Source organism: Myotis nattereri (assembly GCF_964212035.1).
Source record: "Myotis nattereri genome assembly, chromosome: 1".
Classification (NCBI taxonomy): Eukaryota; Metazoa; Chordata; class Mammalia; order Chiroptera; family Vespertilionidae; genus Myotis; species Myotis nattereri.
In genome coordinates, this window is record NC_138075.1 from 163352998 (window position 1) to 163373715 (window position 20718).

General features: G+C 38.3%; 1 protein-coding gene across 1 annotated transcript; it reads right to left on the minus strand.

Moving 5' to 3' along the window:
• Positions 1-310: 310 nt before the first annotated feature.
• ADH1C (alcohol dehydrogenase 1C (class I), gamma polypeptide) lies at positions 311-20325 on the minus strand. Its single transcript, XM_081091293.1, has 9 exons — positions 19893-20325; positions 17104-17205; positions 13073-13211; positions 11245-11332; positions 10930-11149; positions 6889-7149; positions 3459-3594; positions 2478-2616; positions 311-921 (listed from the first exon to the last, which is right to left on the minus strand). The coding sequence occupies exons 1-9, from the start codon at positions 19908-19910 to the stop codon at positions 897-899; spliced, it is 1128 nt and encodes a 375-aa protein (XP_080947419.1). The 5' UTR covers positions 19911-20325; the 3' UTR covers positions 311-896.
• Between the last annotated feature and the right edge of the window lie 393 nt (positions 20326-20718).

Consider the following 20718-nt stretch of genomic DNA (forward strand, 5'->3'; position numbering starts at 1 on the left):
TATAGGCTTGATTTAAGATATGGTAGTTAATAGAAAAGTTCTAGATAGAAAATAATTTTAGCAAAACTGTACATCTGTATATATGCACACATTTAGAAAACATATTGCTTTTGATGTTTATGCCATTTCTTAGTTACCATTTTACATATCCACACCTGCTTCATCCCTATACTTTAACCCACCATATTAAATTTTAGTTATGTATGACTCATTTTCAGTTAATGAGAAATAATTAAGGTAATAATTAATATGTTTTAACCAATGAAGCACTTTCATGAGTAAAAATCCAGATTTTTAAAATAAGTTTCTAGGAATAGCTCAGTTTTCACATTTAATATCTGAACCTCACATTTATCACAGGTAGCACGAAATTGCTTTTATTTTAAAGAACAGTTATATATTAAGAGCAAAGAGTATAAAATCAATAAATACATTCCCCTGTATCATATAAAATGTGTGTGACACATTTCCCTAAGACATTTCCTGCATTTAGACATCCTGGTCCATATTCATCTAAAAGTCTGAGTATACCCTTTCCCTGGCAGTTTTTACCTTTGGGCTTTGGTACATTTCATAGAAAGGAAAATACAGGCAGTGGAAGTAGAGGCAGAAGTAGAAGACTTGGAGCACAAGAGCCCATCAAATGTATGTTGGGGACAAGTAAAATGAAGAACTCTTCCACTGGGCTTCAGTGACTAAGGGTGGCAACGGTACAAAACGTGCAAGAAGTCAAAGAAATCCTTTTCCTTTATGGGAAAGATGACACCATGCAACGTGAGTGGAGTGATTAAGAAGAAATGTTTATTGGATTCAATTACTCAGCTGATGGCTAATCTAAATTTCACTTTGTATTTAAATATTTGTCTGAAAAATGACTTCACATCATTTGTATGGCCTCAGAATGTCAGGACGGTGCGGATACTGAAACACAAAATTAAAGATATTATTTTAATATTTATGTAGTTCACACTCTTCCATGTAAGAGTCTAAGGGGCATTTGATGTGTCTCCGTGAACAGGTGTCTGTGTTTCCTGCCACTCCATTGCCACACGTATGCATTCAAGTCAAAGATAGTTCACCTTTTCCAGGTTTGGTCTTGTGTTTTCTCCAACCTTAAACTCAGACCTGAACATGGCTGTCATTTAGGTTTTATTATGCATTGGGATTCTCACAAAACATTTTTAGAGCCTACATGCTTGGCATAATAGTTAATTGAAAACAAGACTGGGTAATGAGTTTTTGCTATTTGTCACATACTCCATGTGTATTTTATCACTTAAACCCAACAATGCTATGAGGCAGACTTTAAAGATTAAATATTAAAGATTTAAAATACTGAGGCTGCCCTGGCCAGTTTTGCTCAGTGGATAGAGCGTTGGCCTGTGAACTGAGAGGTCCCAAGTTTGATTCCGGTCAAGGGCATGTACCGTGGTTGCGGGCACATCCCCAGTGGGGAGTGTGCAGGAGGCAGCTGATCGATGTTTCTCTCTCATTGATATTTCTGATTCTCTGTCCCTCTCCCTTCCTCTCTGTAAAAAAATCAATAAAATATATTTTAAAAAATACTGATGCTTAGAGAGATTTGTAACTTGCTCTAGGTCACACATCTGGTGCAAATTGCTGGGATTTAAACCTCAATGCAAAATTGCACAAATTATAAGATGACGGGTATCTTGTCTGAAGGAAGCAATGATGTAACAGTAAATGATGAAGATTTAATAGAGCTCTGATAAAGTGGAGCATAAGGAGATAAAGCTGATTTGTATTTAGAGAGACTCCATTCTTGGGAAGATCAGACATATAATATTTACACTACAACTCATGTTCTTTCTCAGAATCATCTTCTGATGAATAAATACTTTAGAAAAGGTCTTCATGCCTTTAAAATTTATATTAAATATTATATTACATTAATATTTAACATAACATTTACATTAAATGTTACATTATATTAAAATGATCCCAATGTAGCTCCACCTACTCCTATATGTAATTTACATTTACAGCCATTAATGTCAACCTTTTTAGCTGGCCAGGCAGAGGCTTCAGTGACTCCAGGTTATGCTTATGACAGCAGGACTCTGATTCTTTTTCTTAGCAAGGGTGAGTGTAATTTTGTATATAAAGACTAGAGGCCTGGTGCACAAAATTGTGTACTGGTGTGGGTGGCTGGGGCGAGGGTCCGCAGCTGTTCTGGTAGTTCCGCTGTTTGGTCGATTTGCATATTACCTTTTTATTATATAGGATGAGTGGCTTTGATCATTTGGATTCACTGTAACCAACATATGTAATTTCATTTCAGCAGAACTGGAAATGCAAAACAACTGTTCCTAGCTTCTCACAATATGATCTTAAATGTTCCACATGCAAAGACTGAACTAGTAATAGAAAACCAAGGCACTCCAATGTTTTTCTCATACTTTCACCTCTTTTCCTGTTAATCAAACCCCCACCATAAAAGGAAACTTAAAAACTACCTCTTTCCAGAACGAAGCAGGTCAAATGCTTCATTTATTTTCTCAAAAGGTAAAACATGGGTTATTAATGGATCGAATGAATACTTCTTAGCCATAAAGTCAGTCACAAGTTTGGGGACGGAATCTTTACTCTTAAAGCCTGAAAAGAACATGACATCATTGTTAGAGGCAGCCAGGGGTAAGACAACTGGAGAGGAGACTTTCTGAATAGAATTCAAGTGGAAGTTCTACGGCTACTTACTTGTACACAGACTACTATTACTGAGGTCAGTGAGAGACCGAGTGCTCCAATATCCTCTTGCAGTGGTTAGACTTTGTGTTGTTGTTGTTGTTACTTAAAAAAATCTGACCAGCTAAGCTAGGGTCCTTAGTTATTAGCTCTCTCACAGAGAAATTATTGTATGCATGGTAATTCCCAAAGGCAAGGAGCAAAATGTGCAGCTGTCTAGATTTGGGCAATGAGAGTAACCATGAATTATTGCTATGGATTTCCTGGGTCCTACTAGGTATATTCAGTGCCTTGTGCAGTCACATGTATAAAGAGAAGTGGTGCTGAAAGACCCTAGTTTATGGGGACACCAGAAAAGCCTGTCTTGGGAATGTGTGTATTAGTTCTACATCTAGTTGATTTGGAGCCTGTAGATGTATTGGAGCCTACTAATTTATTTCAAACATTTTGCTTTTTTTAAAACCTGGCTTTGTCACTTGATGAAGGGGAGAAATCCTGAGATTAACAAGAATTCAGCCCTATTGGAAGGCAGAGGAGGGTGGCGGTGGGCAGGGGTAAGAGGTCAACCAAAGGACTCGTATGCATGCTTATAAGCATAGCCAATGGACATGGACAGTAGGGGGGTGAGTGCATGTGCTAGGTGTCAGGAGAAGGCGGGGAGAAATCAATGGGGAAAAAAGGCGACATATAATACCTTCAACAATAAAGAATTTTAAAAAAAAAAGAACTCAGCCCTCAAGCCTAATACATACCACCAAAAATTGCTCCTGTCCAGGTACGCCCACCCAATAGCAGCATGGGGTTCACAGAGAGATTCTGGGAATCAGGAGGTACTCCTACAATGACGCTTACGCCATATGCCTCTTGGCAGCTTGCCAAGGCAGCCACCTGGAATAAAATTAGTATCTGGCATCATTGAAGTGGACTTTCTGATAGTCTTCATTCCTGATACATGGTATGTAATTTTGATTTTGCTGGATTGCAAACATGTGGAGGGAAGAGATTATATGTCTTTGGCTTCTTGGATCCCATTATGCCCAGAATAGTGTTGTGGTTTTGGGAAATGTCCAGAAAACACTTTTTGAATGAGACAATGGGTGAATGAATTTGTGTACACTTAATTCTTCCTTAATAACGTAATGAAGAGGTAAATGTTATTACAAATATATCTATGTAAAGCCTGATTCCTCAAATAAAAGTAAAGTTTTGTCATCACCCAATTGTCAGTCAATCTATGAGTTGGTTAACTCATTTTTCATTTGCATATTAAATAGTATTTTGAACTCAGTACTTTAAATCAGGTGTTCTGATGGTGAATAAGATATAAGATCAATTATATCATCACAATTTGTCTTTTGTCCACTTGATGGTCTCCCTTTTTAATGGTTCCCTACAGTACTCTCCTTTTCTAATATGGACAATTTTTCTGTATTTTTTCCAGCTTTGTTGAGGTATAATTGCCAAATAAAAATTGTATAAATGTAGGCTATACAACATGATTTGTAGGGTGTAAATATGATTTACTATACATATGCAACATGAAATGACTAGTACAATCAAGTTGACATTATCTCACATGGTTACCATTTTCTTTTTTATAGTAAGAACACTTAAGATCTATTCCCATTGCAAACTTGAAGAACAGAATAAAATATTATTGACCATAATCACTATATTGTACATTAGATCCTCCGACTTTACTCATCTTATAACTCTCGTTTGTACCCTTTACCAACATATCCTCATTTCCTACCCCAACCCCAGCCCTGGCAACCACCATTATACTCAGTGGTTCTAAGACTTCAACTTTATTCCACATATAAAGGAGATCATAAAGTATTTGGCTGTCTGTGTGTGGCTTATTTTACTTAGCATAATGTCCCCAGCCTTACTTATGTTGTTGCAAATGGCAGGATTTTCCTCTTTTTATGGCTGAATAATATGCCATCATATACATATCACAATTTCTTTATTCACTCATCAGTTGACAGACACTTAGGTTGTTCTCACATTTTGGCTATTGTGTATAATGCTGCAGTAAACATAGGGGTGCAGAAATCTATTTGAGGTAGTGATTTCATTTTCTTAGGATATATACCTAGAAGTGGGGTTACTAGATCATACCATAGTTTTATTTTTAATTTTCTAAGGACCTTTTATACTGCTTTTCAGAATGTTGAACCACTTTACATTCCCACTAACAGTGCACAAGGGTTGCCTTCTCTCCACACCCCTGCCAACACCATTTCTTGACCCTTTGATAACAGCCATCCTAACAGGAGTGGTGAGGTATTGTCTCTGTAATTTTGATTTGCACTGCCCTGATGATTAATCATGGTGAGCACTTTATAATATACCTGCTGGACTGAAATTAACATGTTTTAAATGGGCTCTTACCTCCCAAAAATGTATACAGTGCATTGGTTTTACTTTAAACTATACCTATAATTCTGGAACTCCAAAAGAAAGCCTTCCTCTTCCAGTCAGGGCTTTAAACATGTTGTAGTAGGACACTTTTTCAGGATCTCCCAGCTATATATACTGACCAGTGACCTGGTGCACAAAATTTGTGCACATTAAAAGGGAATTAATTAGAGGTAATATTTTAATATTGCTATTTGCCCTTTCTCTATAATAGAAGTGTCAGAGATGAAAGAAAATTAATAAAATGTACATGAAAATCTTTCTCCTGTCAGAGTCTGGGGCATGCCGCGGGACCCAGAGTCAAGTCCTCGCCCACCCGTGTGTACCTCAAAATTGCACAAGACCCAGACCTGGCCAGCCCCACCCTCATTGGGCTAGATCCAGACCCGGCTGGCCCCACCCCCATCAAGCCCTGCCCACTGGGCGGGGGCGAGAACTAAGGTCAACTGGCCTGGTGTTGGGGTGGGGGGGGCACGGCCTGAGTTCCCCTGGGCTGGGTGGTGCACCTTGAGGTCCTCTGGCCCAGGCCAGGGGGCACACCTTGAGGTCCCTGTCAAGCCCTACTGGACGGGGGACATGCCCATAGGTCCCCCAGCCCGGTGCCAGGGTAGGGGACACTGCCTGAGGTCCCCTGGCCTGGCGCCAAGGTGGGGGGCACGGCCTGAGGTGCCCTGTCAAGCCCCACCAGGTTGGGAGCACAGCCTCAGGTCCCTGCTGATTGCTCGTTAAGGCTCATTATGGGAACTTGGCCTCCACTGTGGGTGCAGTCATCTTGACCTTTACAGCGTGATAGTCAATTTGCATATTCCCTCTTTACTAGATAAGATTAATCCTTTGATTTTGGAGTATATACATCTGGAAAACCAGATGACCTCCAGACATGTGGTTATCAGACATTTGGTGTCTTCAAATAAAGTAACAATCCAATCCCACAAGAGGAATTGGAAGGCATTTAGCTGGAGATTCTTCCTCATGGTAACTGACCATGTTTGTAATTATTTGAAAGTAATGTTATGTATGTTGTAGAGATGATGGAACCACTGCATCACTGAAAACATTACTTCCTATCAGTAGCACCAGATATTTATTAAGAGCTTTCCATTGACAAGTGGCACTGTGCTAAGTATTTTACATGCATTAATTCATGTAATCCATAGATATGTATTTCTTATACTTTTTGGTGAAAAAAATCTGTTGGCTTTTAAAAGTATTCAGTCTAACACATAGATTTGGCACTTAATATGTGTGCCAGGCACTGTGCTGTATGCTGTGGTAAAATGGGGCCTGTTTTATGTTAATAAAATGATACTTGCCTTAAATTTCTCATTATTTCTTTTGAGCAAATTGTGATTTATGAAAAAAAAATCAGAACTCATTAAAACATAAAAATTATTAAACCATTTTGTTTTAAAATGTGAGGAGAAATGGAAAAGTAAAACTTGCCAATTTGAGAACAGGATTTGTATGATTTATATTTACTTGAGTTTGAATATTTTAACTAAAAATTAACAAAGTAAATTTTAAGTGGTCTAATACTCTAAAAGGGAAATATTCCTTGAGATAGGATTTTTAGTTGATGGAATGAAACATTTTTTATAATAATAAATTAAATAATCCAGCTAGTAATTAGGAGATGAAAAGTCACTATTCATAGTTAGAAAAAAATTCTGTACATATGATATTCTTATTCTGCTGCCTAAAATCACTCTCCAGAATGCAGAAACACACATTTCATGGCATTCCATGGCACATACATACCATGGTGTCAAGCCGACCAACGACTTCAAATGAAAAATCCACACCTCCACCGCTCATTTCCTTCAGCACCTCGTGGATGGGTTTCTTGAAGTCCTGTGGGCTGATGCACTCGGTGGCGCCCACTTGCTTTGCCTTCGCATATTTGTCTTTGTTGATGTCCACCCCAATGATCCTGGCTGCTCCAGCCGCTTTACAGCCCATGACAACCGACAGGCCGACTCCTCCAAGGCCAAACACTGCACAGGTGGAGCCTGGGGTCACCTGTGTTTCAGAAAATGCAAAAATGGATTAAGTAATGATTGTTGTAGAAAGAGTCCTGTCTTATCCATTATCAGGACTATTCAGACTCCTATGTCCAACCTGCTGTCAAAACCTGTTTTGGCTTCAGTTGCTTCGTATTTAAATTGAGGAGTTTAAATCTGTGGTTCTCAAACTTTGCCAGACATTAGACCCTCCCTGGGGAGCTTTAAAACCTCTCAATGGCCAGGCCACAGCCCATAGCCAATTACAGCAGAACCTGTGCAGGTGGGGCCTGGTTCCCAGGTGGTTCCAATGGAAAGAAAGCCCAGGCTGGGAGCCCACTGTTGGATGATCTCTGAGCTCTAAATGCCAATGACTCTCATCTTGAAGAGCATCTAGGGCAGTGATGGCGAACCTATGACACACGTGTCAGAGGTGACACGCGAACTATTTTTTTGGTTGATTTTTCTTTGTTAAATGGCATTTAAATATATAAAATAAATATCAAAAATATAAATCTTTGTTTTACTATGATTGCAAGTATCAAAAAATTTATATGTGTGACACAGCACCAGAGTTAAGTTAGGGTTTTTCAAAATGCTGACACGCCGAGCTCAAAAGGTTTGCCATCACTGATCTATGGGCTGAAATCCACTGACAGGCTTCGGTAAATTGTACATACACAGAAGCAATTTTGGGGAAATGAAATAAGTGGGAAAGGTTAATCCATGAGACCAAAAATAATCTAATCAAATGCTCAATGATTAACTCCTTGTTTCATTAGCTTTAGAAGTCATGACCAGTACAATGAGAACAGAAATTAGCTGTAGGGCAGAGAAGAGTTATTCTCAGCTTCAAGTCAAACCTAACAACAGGAAAAATGGAACTGGAAACTTTAAACAGCTTGAGACCAATGTGATCTTAGTGGGTCTTTATCTTTGCTTTTTAAAATACACTAATGAACAATAATGCAATAAAAGTTGGCCTACATTTTAATAATGGATGAGATTCCTTTTCATGAGTGCCCTTGCCTTCCGCTCTGTGAGCAGGCTCAGTTAGACCACCTGCTCAAACAGACAAGGCAATTGCACAAGGGACTTAGTGCTAGAGTCACCGAATTTGAAAAACATGTGCTCTCAGTTGTTGAAATTGGCTAGGGACTGTTTAATACACCTAGTCAGCGATAGGAGTCAGCCTTCAGTGTGGGTAAAATATTCCTTCTGTCCCAAGTAATCAAGCATTCTCTGGAGTACAACATCACTTTTTACTTTACTTAAAAAAAAAAAAATGTGAGGCTTGTGGCTGTGGTTTTAAAATGCAGGTAACTATATATTACTAGAGGCCCAGTGCATGAAATTTGTGCACTGAGGGTTGGGGGTCCCTCAGCCCAGCCTGGCCCCTCTCACAGTCCAGGAGCCCTCAGTGGCCTAAGCCACCGTCTGGCAGCGGAGGCTCGGAGCAGGCTCCGTGTGTGTGTGTGTGTGTGTGTGTGTGTGTGTGTGTGTATATGTTCACTGATGACCTGCCCCAGCCGCGTCGGAGGCTTGGCGCAGGCAGCCTGTGTGTGTTGATCTCTCAGGCTCCTGGCTGTGCCTGCGTGTTTTTCTCTCCCTTCCTCCATTGCTGGGGGCAACCTAAGCCTCCAGCTCCATGGCCACTTGGCTTCTCTGCTGCAGCTGCAGCAAGGTTTTATTTCTCCTCTGCGGCCTTAGCGGAGAAGCCAAGCCTCTTCAGTCTTCAGTCTTCAGTCTTCACTCGGCCGGAGCCTTCAGTCTTCGCTCCGTGCCGGTGTATGCAAATTAACTGCCATCTCTGTTGGGTTAATTTGCATACTCATCTGATTGGCTGGCAGGCATAGTGAAGTGACACCAATTTGCATGTTTCTCTTTTATTACTGTAGATTAGTGGCCTGGTGCACAAATTTGTGCACATTGAAAGGAAATTACAAGAAATATTTTAATATTGCTATTCTCCCTTCCTCTATAATATAAGTGTCAACCAAATTCACAATCGACAATGACAGATGGAGACACATGCATGCAATTGGTTCTAGGAGAGCTTTATATGGATTGCATGTGCATGAGTTAATTTAGCCTTTTATAGATATAGAATAAACTTGCTTAATTAGACCTGCTTTCTGATTTAGCTAAACTTTTTCCAGCCCAATGAAGCATCCCAACTTCTTTTTCAGGTAATTGTCAGCAACACAGCAGTAAATATCAACACAAAGCAGATTATTATTGTAGATCACACAGCGAGAACAATGGGTAAAATATTTAACTGTAGCAGTGTTTGACTATATTCTGTGCAGTGAGAAAACCTAAGACATTTTCAAGGTCCACCATTTCTTACTTCTTTTTAGTCGGGTAAAGTTTCTAAGCTTTCTAAATCTCCATTTTCTGGGGAATGAAAAGAAAATAGGATTCCACTGGGCTTCCTATCTACCTACTCCAGGACTTCTGTGAGAATCAAATGCGATGAGGCACAGGAAAAAGCTTCACAAACATTTGATGACAGTGTAAAATTTTTCCACCCGGCTATAAAGCAAGCCATGTTCCTGGGCTGAAGAAACTCCAAGGAGGATAGTAGCTAGGGAGAGGAAGCCAGGCATTGCTATTTGATGTCATTACCCGGATGGATACTTAGCATATTAGCCTTTTATATATATGAGTGGTTTAATATTCAGCAAGAGTTTTTTAAAAGACATGCTATGTGAGTCACAGCCATAAGATTTAGGGCAAGTAGCATTTTGGATCTGGGCCTACTAGATTTCTAACTGTTTGTGAAGAGAGACTCTTAAAGAATTTCTCCTTCAAAGCTACCACCTCTATGGTGTGTGTGTGTGTGTGTGTGTGTGTGTGTGTGTGTGTGTGTGTGTTTGTCCATGACAGGGGAGGAGATGAAGCAGTGAGATCCCCTAATGAGTGGAAAAAATGCATAATACATCACCTCAGCTTTCTTGCTTTCCTCATAGGGTTCCACAGAGCAGATAAGTTGGTGATGCTTGGTCTGGAGGCGTAACAGGTAAGGCTTTGGAATCTACTGCTGGTCCTAATTCTGGGAATAGCGGGTCATGGACTAGATCAGCCGTGGGCAAACTACGGCCCGAGGGCCGGATCCGGCCCGTTTGAAATGAATAAAACTAAAAAAAAAAAAAAAAGACCGTACCCTTTTATGTAATGATGTTTACTTTGAATTTATATTAGTTCACACAAACACTCCATCCATCCTTTTGTTCCAGCCCTCCGGTCCAGTTTAAGAACCCACTGTGGCCCTCGAGTCAAAAAGTTTGCCCACCCCTGGACTAGATGCTCCTCAAAGGCAACTCTTTCATTTCATTTACTTTTGCTGCCTCAGGACCCAGCAGAACTTCCTGTGCCTGGTGCATGTGTGTGCTGACTCACAGTAGAATGAATGACTAAATGAGGCCTCAGCTCTGAAATTTAGTAATCCCATAAAGAACAAATACAGAAAAATAATGATTGAAAATGGCACCTTTACCTTTTCTTCATTAGTTATCAACAGCATTTTCATTTGTTATAAACAGATTAAATTTCTAGGATATGCTCTTAATTTTTTCTGAGGGCACTTTTTGTTTTTGTTTTTCTCATCTGAGGACATTTTTCTACTCATAATTGACACTCTAAATTCTGTGGCGTATATCAATGTTGTGGTAGTGGGAAGGCGGGAAAGCTGACAGTAAATTTATGAAGAATTGCCTGGATTATTATGAGAAATCACTTTCCTTTTTGTTTCTGACAACCCAAGTGCAACTGCTTTGTCATCCGTTGTCATTCTTACCTTGGCAACTTCGATGGCAGACCCATAGCCAGTTGTGAATCCACAGCCAATCAGACAGACTTTCTCTAGAGGTGCGGCTGCATCGATTTTGACCACTGAGATCTCGTCCACCACTGTGTACTGGGAGAAGGTGCTGGTGCTAAGGAAGTGGTTGATGGACTTCCCTTTGCAGGTGAACCTGGTGGTACCATCCTGCATGGTCCCGCGAGGCATGCTCAGACTGGCCAGTGCAACACACAGACACACAAGGGCATGAGACACGTGCATAACAGTGTGCAAATTCATTGGCTTGTCAGGAGAGTCATGGAAACTTACTCATTTTTTGCACAGAAGTTGCTTCCTGGATGTTTACAAACACTGCATTTTCCACACTGGGGAGTAAAGAGTGGGATGACTTTATCACCTGGAATGGGGAAAAAGCAAATTCTTATTAAATTTCTACCCAGGAATTAATAGAGCAAGCACTCAAAGCTTATGGCTATGTATTAGAGGCAGTTGCCTTTCAATAGTCTCTCAGAAACAGGATCCGGTCACCATGATGTCATTAGACATTGCTGGCAGCATTGTTATTGGTTTGGGTTTGTATGTGCCTGAAGATTGCCAAAGAGGACATGTGACTGTGGGAACAACCGTGGATTTTAAAGTATTTCCACTGCATTAATAGTTATCTTTTTCTCCATGCCCTTTCTCTAGATAGTTTTATACACATTTCATTTAACCCTTAAGAATTAAGTCTTAAATGTTCTTAGTGTAAGTACATTTATAAATTTTAGTAATGAGAGGCTGCCATAGTTTCACTAGATGTTGGGAAAGCCATTATTTTCTAATAGTTTCAGTTACAGTAAAAAATGAGAATTTTGACAACCATTCCTGGCTTTTCAAAGTGACTGCTTATTTTTACTAATAAATGACTTTCTATTTTTTAATTTTTAGGGGGTTTTTCCCCAAAGAAAACGTAACAAAAATGTGAGAAAAAAGAATTAAAGAAATTCCTTTAAAAATCTCAACCCTCAACGAGTTAGGCACTTTCTTTTAGGATGAGAATTCATTTTTAAATGTTTTTAGCTGATAACTTAATTTGTGAATTATTTATTTTGCCTGCTATGTTGGAGGGAACCAGAGTGAAAAGTAAAAGTGTTATTTATTGTTAATTTATTTCTAAGTAAAGGAAATACTAAGAGCTGAAACTCAAACCAGACCATATATTTTAATGTTTTCTGTCAACAAGTTAAATAAGTATTTGGTAATGGGGCAGGTCAAATCTACTGGCTAACATGATTTTTGTTTTCAACTAGTTCTCCTACATATCCACAAAACCCACCAAAATGGTTAGACCATAATATTTAATAGATAAACTTTATATGGAGATAATAGCATGAACATTTTATAGTTATTCACTCTTTACCTCTAAGAATATTTATCTATATTAATGCACAATAAAATTAAGACAAAATAAATGTTAAGGATCAACTAGTACCCTGTAACCAGTCACAGTTAGCCATGGTTTAATGTAGTAAAACAGATATTGTTCATTTCAGGGGTCTTCTGCCAGGCCTCTCCTTGCCTTCTAACTACTCTGTTTCATTCATTCTGTGCTCAAGAAGGCAGGCCATAGTGGAAGGGAAACCCAGTGAATGGGTTCCACTTCCCACCTAGAGGAGATCATGTTGATTCAGTCAGAGCCCCAGGCTCCCCACCCTGGGAAGTCAGCACTGAACAGTTCCCATGCACTGACCTATAGGCTCAGGACACAGACTTATATGTTTTTCCTGTGTCCCATTTGTAGCTTTTTTTTTTGGACCTGAGAGAAAACAGTGCTCAGCGACACTGAAATGGAAGTTATTTGATTATGACCTCAGGGAGTGGGTCCTTTTTGATCCTCATGTATCCCAGGATCTAACCTGGTGCCTGACAGATAGCAGGCGCTCAACAAATTCCTGCTGAAGGAGAGAACACAGGAGTGCATGAATGCATACACGTCTGAGGCAGGAAGAAGGCAGGAAAGAAGGAGACCTCTGTTCAAGCCCTAGCTGTGCTGCTGCCCTCGACAAGGTCTTGCATGTCTCATTGCTTCAGTTTCATCACCCAGGCTGGGTGATATTGGGGTCCTGAACAGTACTTTCTCCCAGTAGGAGTCCTATACCTGGCTTTACTGCAGTCACCCCTTCTCCAATGCTCTCCACAATGCCGGCTGCCTCATGGCCTGCGATCACAGGAAGAGGTGTGACGAAGTTTCCACTAGTCACATGGTCATCTGACCGACAGACCCCTGAGGCCACCATCTACAGGGTAAAGGGAAGATAATTAGATTCAGCAAAACTGTGGCCCTCTGATGGACTTCACATGCCCAGCTTTCTAAAGTTGGGCTTTTGAAGAGTTTTCAAGGATTTTGCTAATAATCTCTATTTTCCCCAAATACACAAGATCCCGTTTCTCTTCAAGATTACTCAGTTTATGCATGCATACAAGTCCTTTGGGGGCGGGCAGGGAGAGGTCAAGGGAGGTGGGGGAGGAAGAGACTTATGTAAGATTTTAAACAATAAAGAGTTTAAATTTAAAAATAAATAAATAAAAATAAAAGTTTATGAGTGAAAAAAAAAGATTACTCAGTTTAAAACCCTCCACTTCTTTCCTTCCCTGCCTTAAACAATTCAGAATAATCTGTGAAACAAGTTTCTCAAATATTTGTCTTATATAATAGACAAGAATGCATCCTTTTTCCTAGAAGTAGAAACTATAGATTAGCAACCAAGAAAATTAAGTCAGTTAAGCTCCACCATTTAATGCTAATTGATTTTGAAATCTTGCACTTTTTTTCTGTATAAACACATCAATACTTTTTAATTTCATTAGTGTGAAGAATTTCAATCTACAATAGAACTGGAGGATATAAAAAGGAAAATCTAATGTATGTGTCATCAGGAAGGACACATAAGGACTGAGAAATCGTTTCCCTGTAAATGCCTGATTTACAGAACACTGATAATATTGGAATTTTCCTAAATGAAAATTGGTCAGGAGTTGCCTCATAACAACCTTGAGAAATTTTGAACTAAAATAACTCTGGTGGGATTCATCTCACATTTTAAGCTGAATTGAGCTTTGTCTGTATTACTGGATTTGCTTTTGTTTCAATGATGAAAAATTGTTTAATGAAATAAAAACAAAAGAATACATGGCTGCTATATTATTATCAGATTAAGGAGAATTCAAGGCCCAAACTAATTAAATGAGACAAAAAGAGTATTATATAATAATAAAAGATACTCTCATAAAAAATATATACATTTTAATAGACTATAACTGAACTCTTCCCTCTTTAAATTTCCTGCCTGTAAGTATAGCCTACCTCAAACCCTCAAAGGACTGCCCTATAGCTTTCTACAATTTGAATGTTCCAAATTACAACTACTGTTATTCGTTTTGCTTTGTTTTGTTTTTAAATTCTTTATTGTTGAAAGTATTACATATGTCTCCTCCCCCCCACCCCATTGACCTCTCCCTGGCCACTCCTGTCCCCTAGCACATGCCCTCTCCCCTCTACTGTCTGTGTCCATTGATTATGCTTAAATGCATGCAACAAGTCTTTGGTTGATCTCTTAACACCCCCCTCCCCTTCCTACCCTCTGAGGTATGACAATCAGTTTGTCTCTGGTTCTATTTTTGTTCATCAGTTTATGTTGTTCATTGTATTCCACAAATGGCATTGTGTAGATGTACCACTGGTCTTTAATCCACTCATCTGCTGATGGGCACTTAGGCTGTTTCCAGATCTTAGCTATGGTGAATTGTGCTGCTATGAACATAGGGGTGCATATATCCTTTCTGATTGGTGTTTCTAGCTTCTAGGGATATACTCCTAGAAGTGGGATCACTGGGTCAAATGGAAGTTCCATTTTTAATTTTTTGAGGGAACTCCATACTGTTTTCCACAGTGGCTGCACCAGTCTGCATTCCCACCAGCAGTGCAGAAGAGTTCCTTTTACTCCATATCCTGGCCCACACTTTTCACTTTTTGACTTGATGATGATAGCCATTCTGACAGGTGTGAGATGGTACCTCATTGTTGTTTTGATTTGCGTCTCTCAGATGATTAGTGACTTTGAGCATGTTTTCGTATGTCTCTTGGCCTTTTGCATGTCCACTTTCAAAAAGTGTCTATTTAGGTCCTTTGCCCATTTTTTCATTAGATTTTTAGCTTCCTTTTGTTAAGTTGTGTAAGTTCCCTATAAATTTTGGTGATTAAGTCCTTATCAGATATAATGTTGGGAAATATGTTCTCCCATGTAGTGGGCTTTCTTGTTGTTTTGTTGATGGCTTCTTTTGCTGTGCAGAAGGCTTTTAATTTGATGTAGTCCCTTTTATTTTCTCCTTTGTTTCCATTGTCCTAGGAGCTATATCGGTAAACAGATTGCTATGATATATGTCTGATATTTTGCTGCCTATGGATTCTTCTAAGATTTTTGTGGTTTCCCATCTTATGTTTAGGTCCTTTATCCATTTTGAGTTTGTTTTTGTGTATGGTGTAAGTTGGTGGTCTAGTTTCATCTTTTTGCATGTATCTGTCCAATTACCTATTACCACTTTAGTTAAGTTTATTCCTAGGTATAAACTTAGTTTTTTGGTGCAATGGTAAATGGGATTGTTTTTTAGTTTCTCTTTCTTGAGTTCATTATTGGTGTCTAAACAAGCCATAGATATCTGGGTGTAAATTTTGTATCCTGCTATGTTGCCAAAATCCTTTATTAAATTTAGTTTTTTTTAATGGAGTCTTTAAGGTTTTTCTATGTATAATATCATGTCATCTGCAAAAAGTGACTATTTTACTTCATCTTCTCCAGTTCTGGACAGCTTCACAGGGGAGTTTTACGAAGATTTGAAGAAGGACTTATACCAATCTTCCTCAGACTATTTTTAAAAATTCAAGAGGAAAGAACACTTCCAAGCTCTTTCTATGATGCCAGCATTACCCTAGTCCCCAAACCAGATCAGATGCTGTAAATAAAGACAATGATAGGCCAATATTCCTGATGAATATAGATGCTAAAATCCTCAACAAAATATTAGCAAATCGAATCCAGCAATACATTAAAAAGATCATACGCCATGACCAAGTGGGATTTATTCCAAGGATGCTGGTACAGTATCCGCAAATCAATAAATATGATAAATCACATAAACAAATTGAAAGGTAAAAACCACATGATTATATCAATTGCTGCAGAAAAAGCACTTGACAAAGTCCAACACCCCTTTTTGATATAAAACTCTCAGCAAAGTGGGGATAAAGGAATCATATCTCAACATAATGAAAGCCTTATATGACAAACCTACAGCAACATCATACTCAGTGGGCAAATACTAAGTAAGACCATTTCCCCTAAGAATAGGGAACAAGACAGGGATGCCCATTTTCACCTTTCCTATTCAACATTGAAAGTGCTAACCAAGAAGGAGAAATAAAAGGTATTCAAGTTATTCTTCAATAAATTCATCTTTTTCATCATTTTGAGCTTGACTCAGTTTACCTCTTTATTGAGGTTGACATTAGGATTATACTGTACATACTATCTATTCTATTTTTGAAAGTTTAACAACTTGTATTTTTATATTTCCTTGACAAGAAATGTAATTCCACTGTTTGGATTACTAGGGCACTTACCTAGGTTTCTGATTCGATCCTGGTTGGGGCATGTACGGAAGGCAAGGCAACGGATTGATGCGATGTTTCTCTCACAGCTCTCTCTCTCTCTCTCTCTCTCTCTCTCTCTCTCTCTCTCTCTCTCTCTCCTATTTTCTCTCTCTTTCAAATCAATAAACAAACATATCCTTGCATGAGTATTTTTTTTAAAGTGCTTCTTTTAAAATATATATATTTGTATTGATTTCAGAGAGGAAGGGAGAGGGCTAGAGATAGAAACATCAATGATGAGAGAGAATCATTGGTTGGCTGCTTCCTGCATGCCCATACTAGGGATCAACCTCACAACCTGGGGTTATGCTCTGACTGGGAATCAACCATGACCTTCTGGTTCATAGGTCAACGCTCAACCACTGAGCCACACTGGCTGGGCTAAAAAGTGCTACTAAATAAACTTTTTGTTATTTCCATTTGTACTATTCTCTGAATTTTCTTATACTTAAAATTCAATAGAAGAGAAAAAAGTGTTTCACCTTTATACGGACTTCATGAGCCTTAGGGGCTGCTACCTCCACCTCCTCAAGGGAAAAGGGTTTCTTTATCTCCCATAGCACAGCTGCTTTGCATTTTATTACCTGGAAATTGAACAGAAAGATTACACAAGTGCTTACCCACTCTTGAAGTCAGGGACTGTGACTTTTATCTTTTTATGTGCAACATCTAGCCCCCTGTCTGAAATCTGATAAATGTTATATAAAAAAGGACAACTTCTGATTTGCAAAGAGAATGGAAATACCTTTTTAAAATGTGTAAAGTAATAACATAAGGAAACATAAATAGAATTAACTGTAATGAGGCATTGAGATAAAATGGAATATGTTCTTTTAAGTCATCCTTATGTTGTTTCTTTTTCCAAGGGTTGTTTATTTGTGATATTTCCTAATGCAGTCCTGAAATTGGTTGTTTGCCCACAACTGTTGGCTTGCAATAAAGTTTTAAATCACAAATATTTCACGGATAGGATCACTGTCTGGTCACATAAAATCGATTGCTCTCTTGCTCAAGTCTCTGCATAAGCCGCAAACAACCAGACTTTATGATTCCAGTGCATACTTGCCTCCCTGCATAGGTGACTTCTCTTTCTCCTTGCCTGTCCTCCTCCTCCGATTTCTCTCCCCACTACTTCCGTGTGCTACTAGTTTGCATGACTCATTTGAAAGTGAGCTTTGGCAGCTCTAGTTTCTTCTCTAATTTATGTGTAGCTATTTTTTTTCTCCAGATTAGATGTGAGCCAAAAATCACAGAGGTTACAGCTGTACACACACACACACACACACACACACACACACTCTTGCCCACATACTCACATATATATTTAAAAATGGAATAACTGTGTGTTTGACTTTTTAATCTAGCATAGTTTATCCATAGATGTCCTTCAAAATTAAAGTTGAACACATATTTTTAGTACTAGAGAATGTAACATACTGGTAAAATCTGTCTTCATTGCTACAAAGTTTATACATTTGAGAGCTTTTTTCTAGATAGATAATTCTATAGTAATTGTAATTATGAATGTATAATTCATAATTACAAATATGGTTTTAAAAGGTCAATTGAAATGTATGCTTTTGCAAATTAATTTTCATTATTTATATGTCAAATTCTCCTACTCTGCTGAGGTGCTTGCCATGGTCAATAAATATGAGAGTACTTAGAAATAATGCACTAATAGTACATAGGTCCTGATTATCAGGTGTTCATTTAATGGGCAGGCACATTGTGGCCAATGCAGAATGAATTACATACTTGATCTCTAAAGCCCACAGGGCAGTATTATTAAGCTATTGGTCTATTTTACGATGGCAAATTTGAGGCTCATTTGACTTAGCAACTGACTAATTTTTGCAAAGTCAGAAAGTCTGCTGCCCAGAAAATTAAGACAATCCAACTTTATTTTTTCACCATCCCATGGTAATAAGCAATTAATCAAATCTTATGTAACAACAACATCAGTAGTAGTGACTAACATGTATTGAATAACTTCTATGTACCAGACACTATCCTAAGTGCTAAGGAATATTAATTTATTACATTCTCACAACTATCTTATAAAGTAGGGATTATTATGATTGCCGTTTTGCATGTGAGGAAAATATAATGCAGGAAGAACAAACAGGTGAAGTGTTACCACGAAGCTGAAAGCTATGGATGTTGCCCCAGAGGGGGAAGAGCCGATTGCTTAGCATTTACTATTTTCATGAATACATTCGGTTTACTCATTTGCTTTCTGAACTCATTATTTCTTTCAAACTGAGTTTTGACAAATTTATTTTTAATTTTTCCTAACTTTTATTCATTTGGAATGTAATTCACCATTGTAAATGCTAATCAGTAACAAATGAAAATAAAGAGAGTTGAAATGAAAAAAACTGACAATTGGCCCTCTTGTGTTTCCAAAAAATCATAGGCCTGTTATATAACACAGGGTGTGTAGAAATCTCAGAAACTTTCAATTGTGTTATAGCAAAATATTAGAGTGTGTGTTCCACTCCTAACACAACAAAAGTACTGAGCACTTTTTGGGACTGAGCAGTTAATGTGAATTGATTATATTGTATGATCACATGCATTTCTCTGCACTTATAAGCACATTGAAGAGGTAAAAAGATCTATGGAAGACCTGGAACCAAATATCCCTGTTCCTACTAGTAATAAGTGATTCAAACTGTATCAGTATTAATTTTTGATAAAATCATGTTGACTTTTGTATGGAGAAGATATTTTTCTTTAAGATTTCTGTGGAAATTTCCTGCATTGAGCCATCATAGGACCCTTTAAAATTAGAATTTGCATGTTGATGTTGGCTTGCTTATCCTTGATGATTCTAATGCTTTGAGATCAATAAAACTTGTCAGAATTAACTTTCCTCCTGTGTTCATAAAAATAAAAATATGATTATAAAACAATAACGTTTAAGTTATGGCTTCTCAATACAACAGTAAATTATTGATTAAAAATATTTCTAACTTCAGATTTTCAAATTATTCATGATTGGCTGTAACTACTGCCCATTTATCTAATATAGTAAATAAAGACTTTAATAGGTACAAAAGTTACATATTCTTTTAACGATATTTAGCAACAGCCTATTTAAATTCTGATTCAATATACATTGCATAACAAAGCATATATTCTATGTTATATTTCAGTTTATATAGTTTTTAATTTAGATATAAATTTTAAATTATTCATTAAATATTGCTTCTCTTTGTGAACTATATAATGAGAATATATTTTCAAAAGTAAAAAAAATGCTTACTTTTCCTGCTGTGCTCATGTTTCTGTTCTTTCTGCAGGCCAGGAGGCGGATGGATTCTTGCAGACCCTTTCCTGCTCGATTACATGAAACAGATATGTTGCACAGATATTTTATTTGCTTGAGTAATGCTCAGTTCTACACATGTGATCTGGTGTCTTTAGCCTGACCCACAAGTTTATTCTCAAACTATATCAAATCAGAGAGAAATGGGCACTAATCCACAACTCAGACCTGGACTTTGTAATTTGCCAATTATGGATAACAGCTTGATTTATCTGGTTAAATATTTCTCTACACATAAATTTTAATCTCTTTTTCTCTGGATTCCACGTTTATTCACTCTTCTTCTCATTTCCCATTTGTGTGCACTAAGCTGTAACTTCTAATCCTCATGCTGCCGTTAGAGCATGAGAAAGAAAAGAAAGAAAGAGCAGTAAGGAAGCAGCACAAATGACATAGGACAGAGAGAAGTACAAGCCAGAGGAATGTGTTTGCCCCAGCACCCTCCTCCTCTTGATAGCAGAGAGGTCAGACACCAGTCATTTACAGAAAGGGTGCTCATGACCCTGGCATTTCTGCTCTACTCAATACCTAGCAGCACTGACTGAGCACCTCCCTGTTCCAGGCATTCAGTTGGGTGCACTGGGGTGGCAAGGAGGGATAAGAGATGGCCTCTACCTCTGCCTAGAGACAGTACGGGGTCATGCTTATGACATGGCCTTGGATTCCAGGCAGACTCTATCTTTACCAGCTGCGTGAATTTGCCCTTATTCGTAAAATAATAGAATAATAGTACCACCTCAAAGCATTGTTGAACAAATGAGAC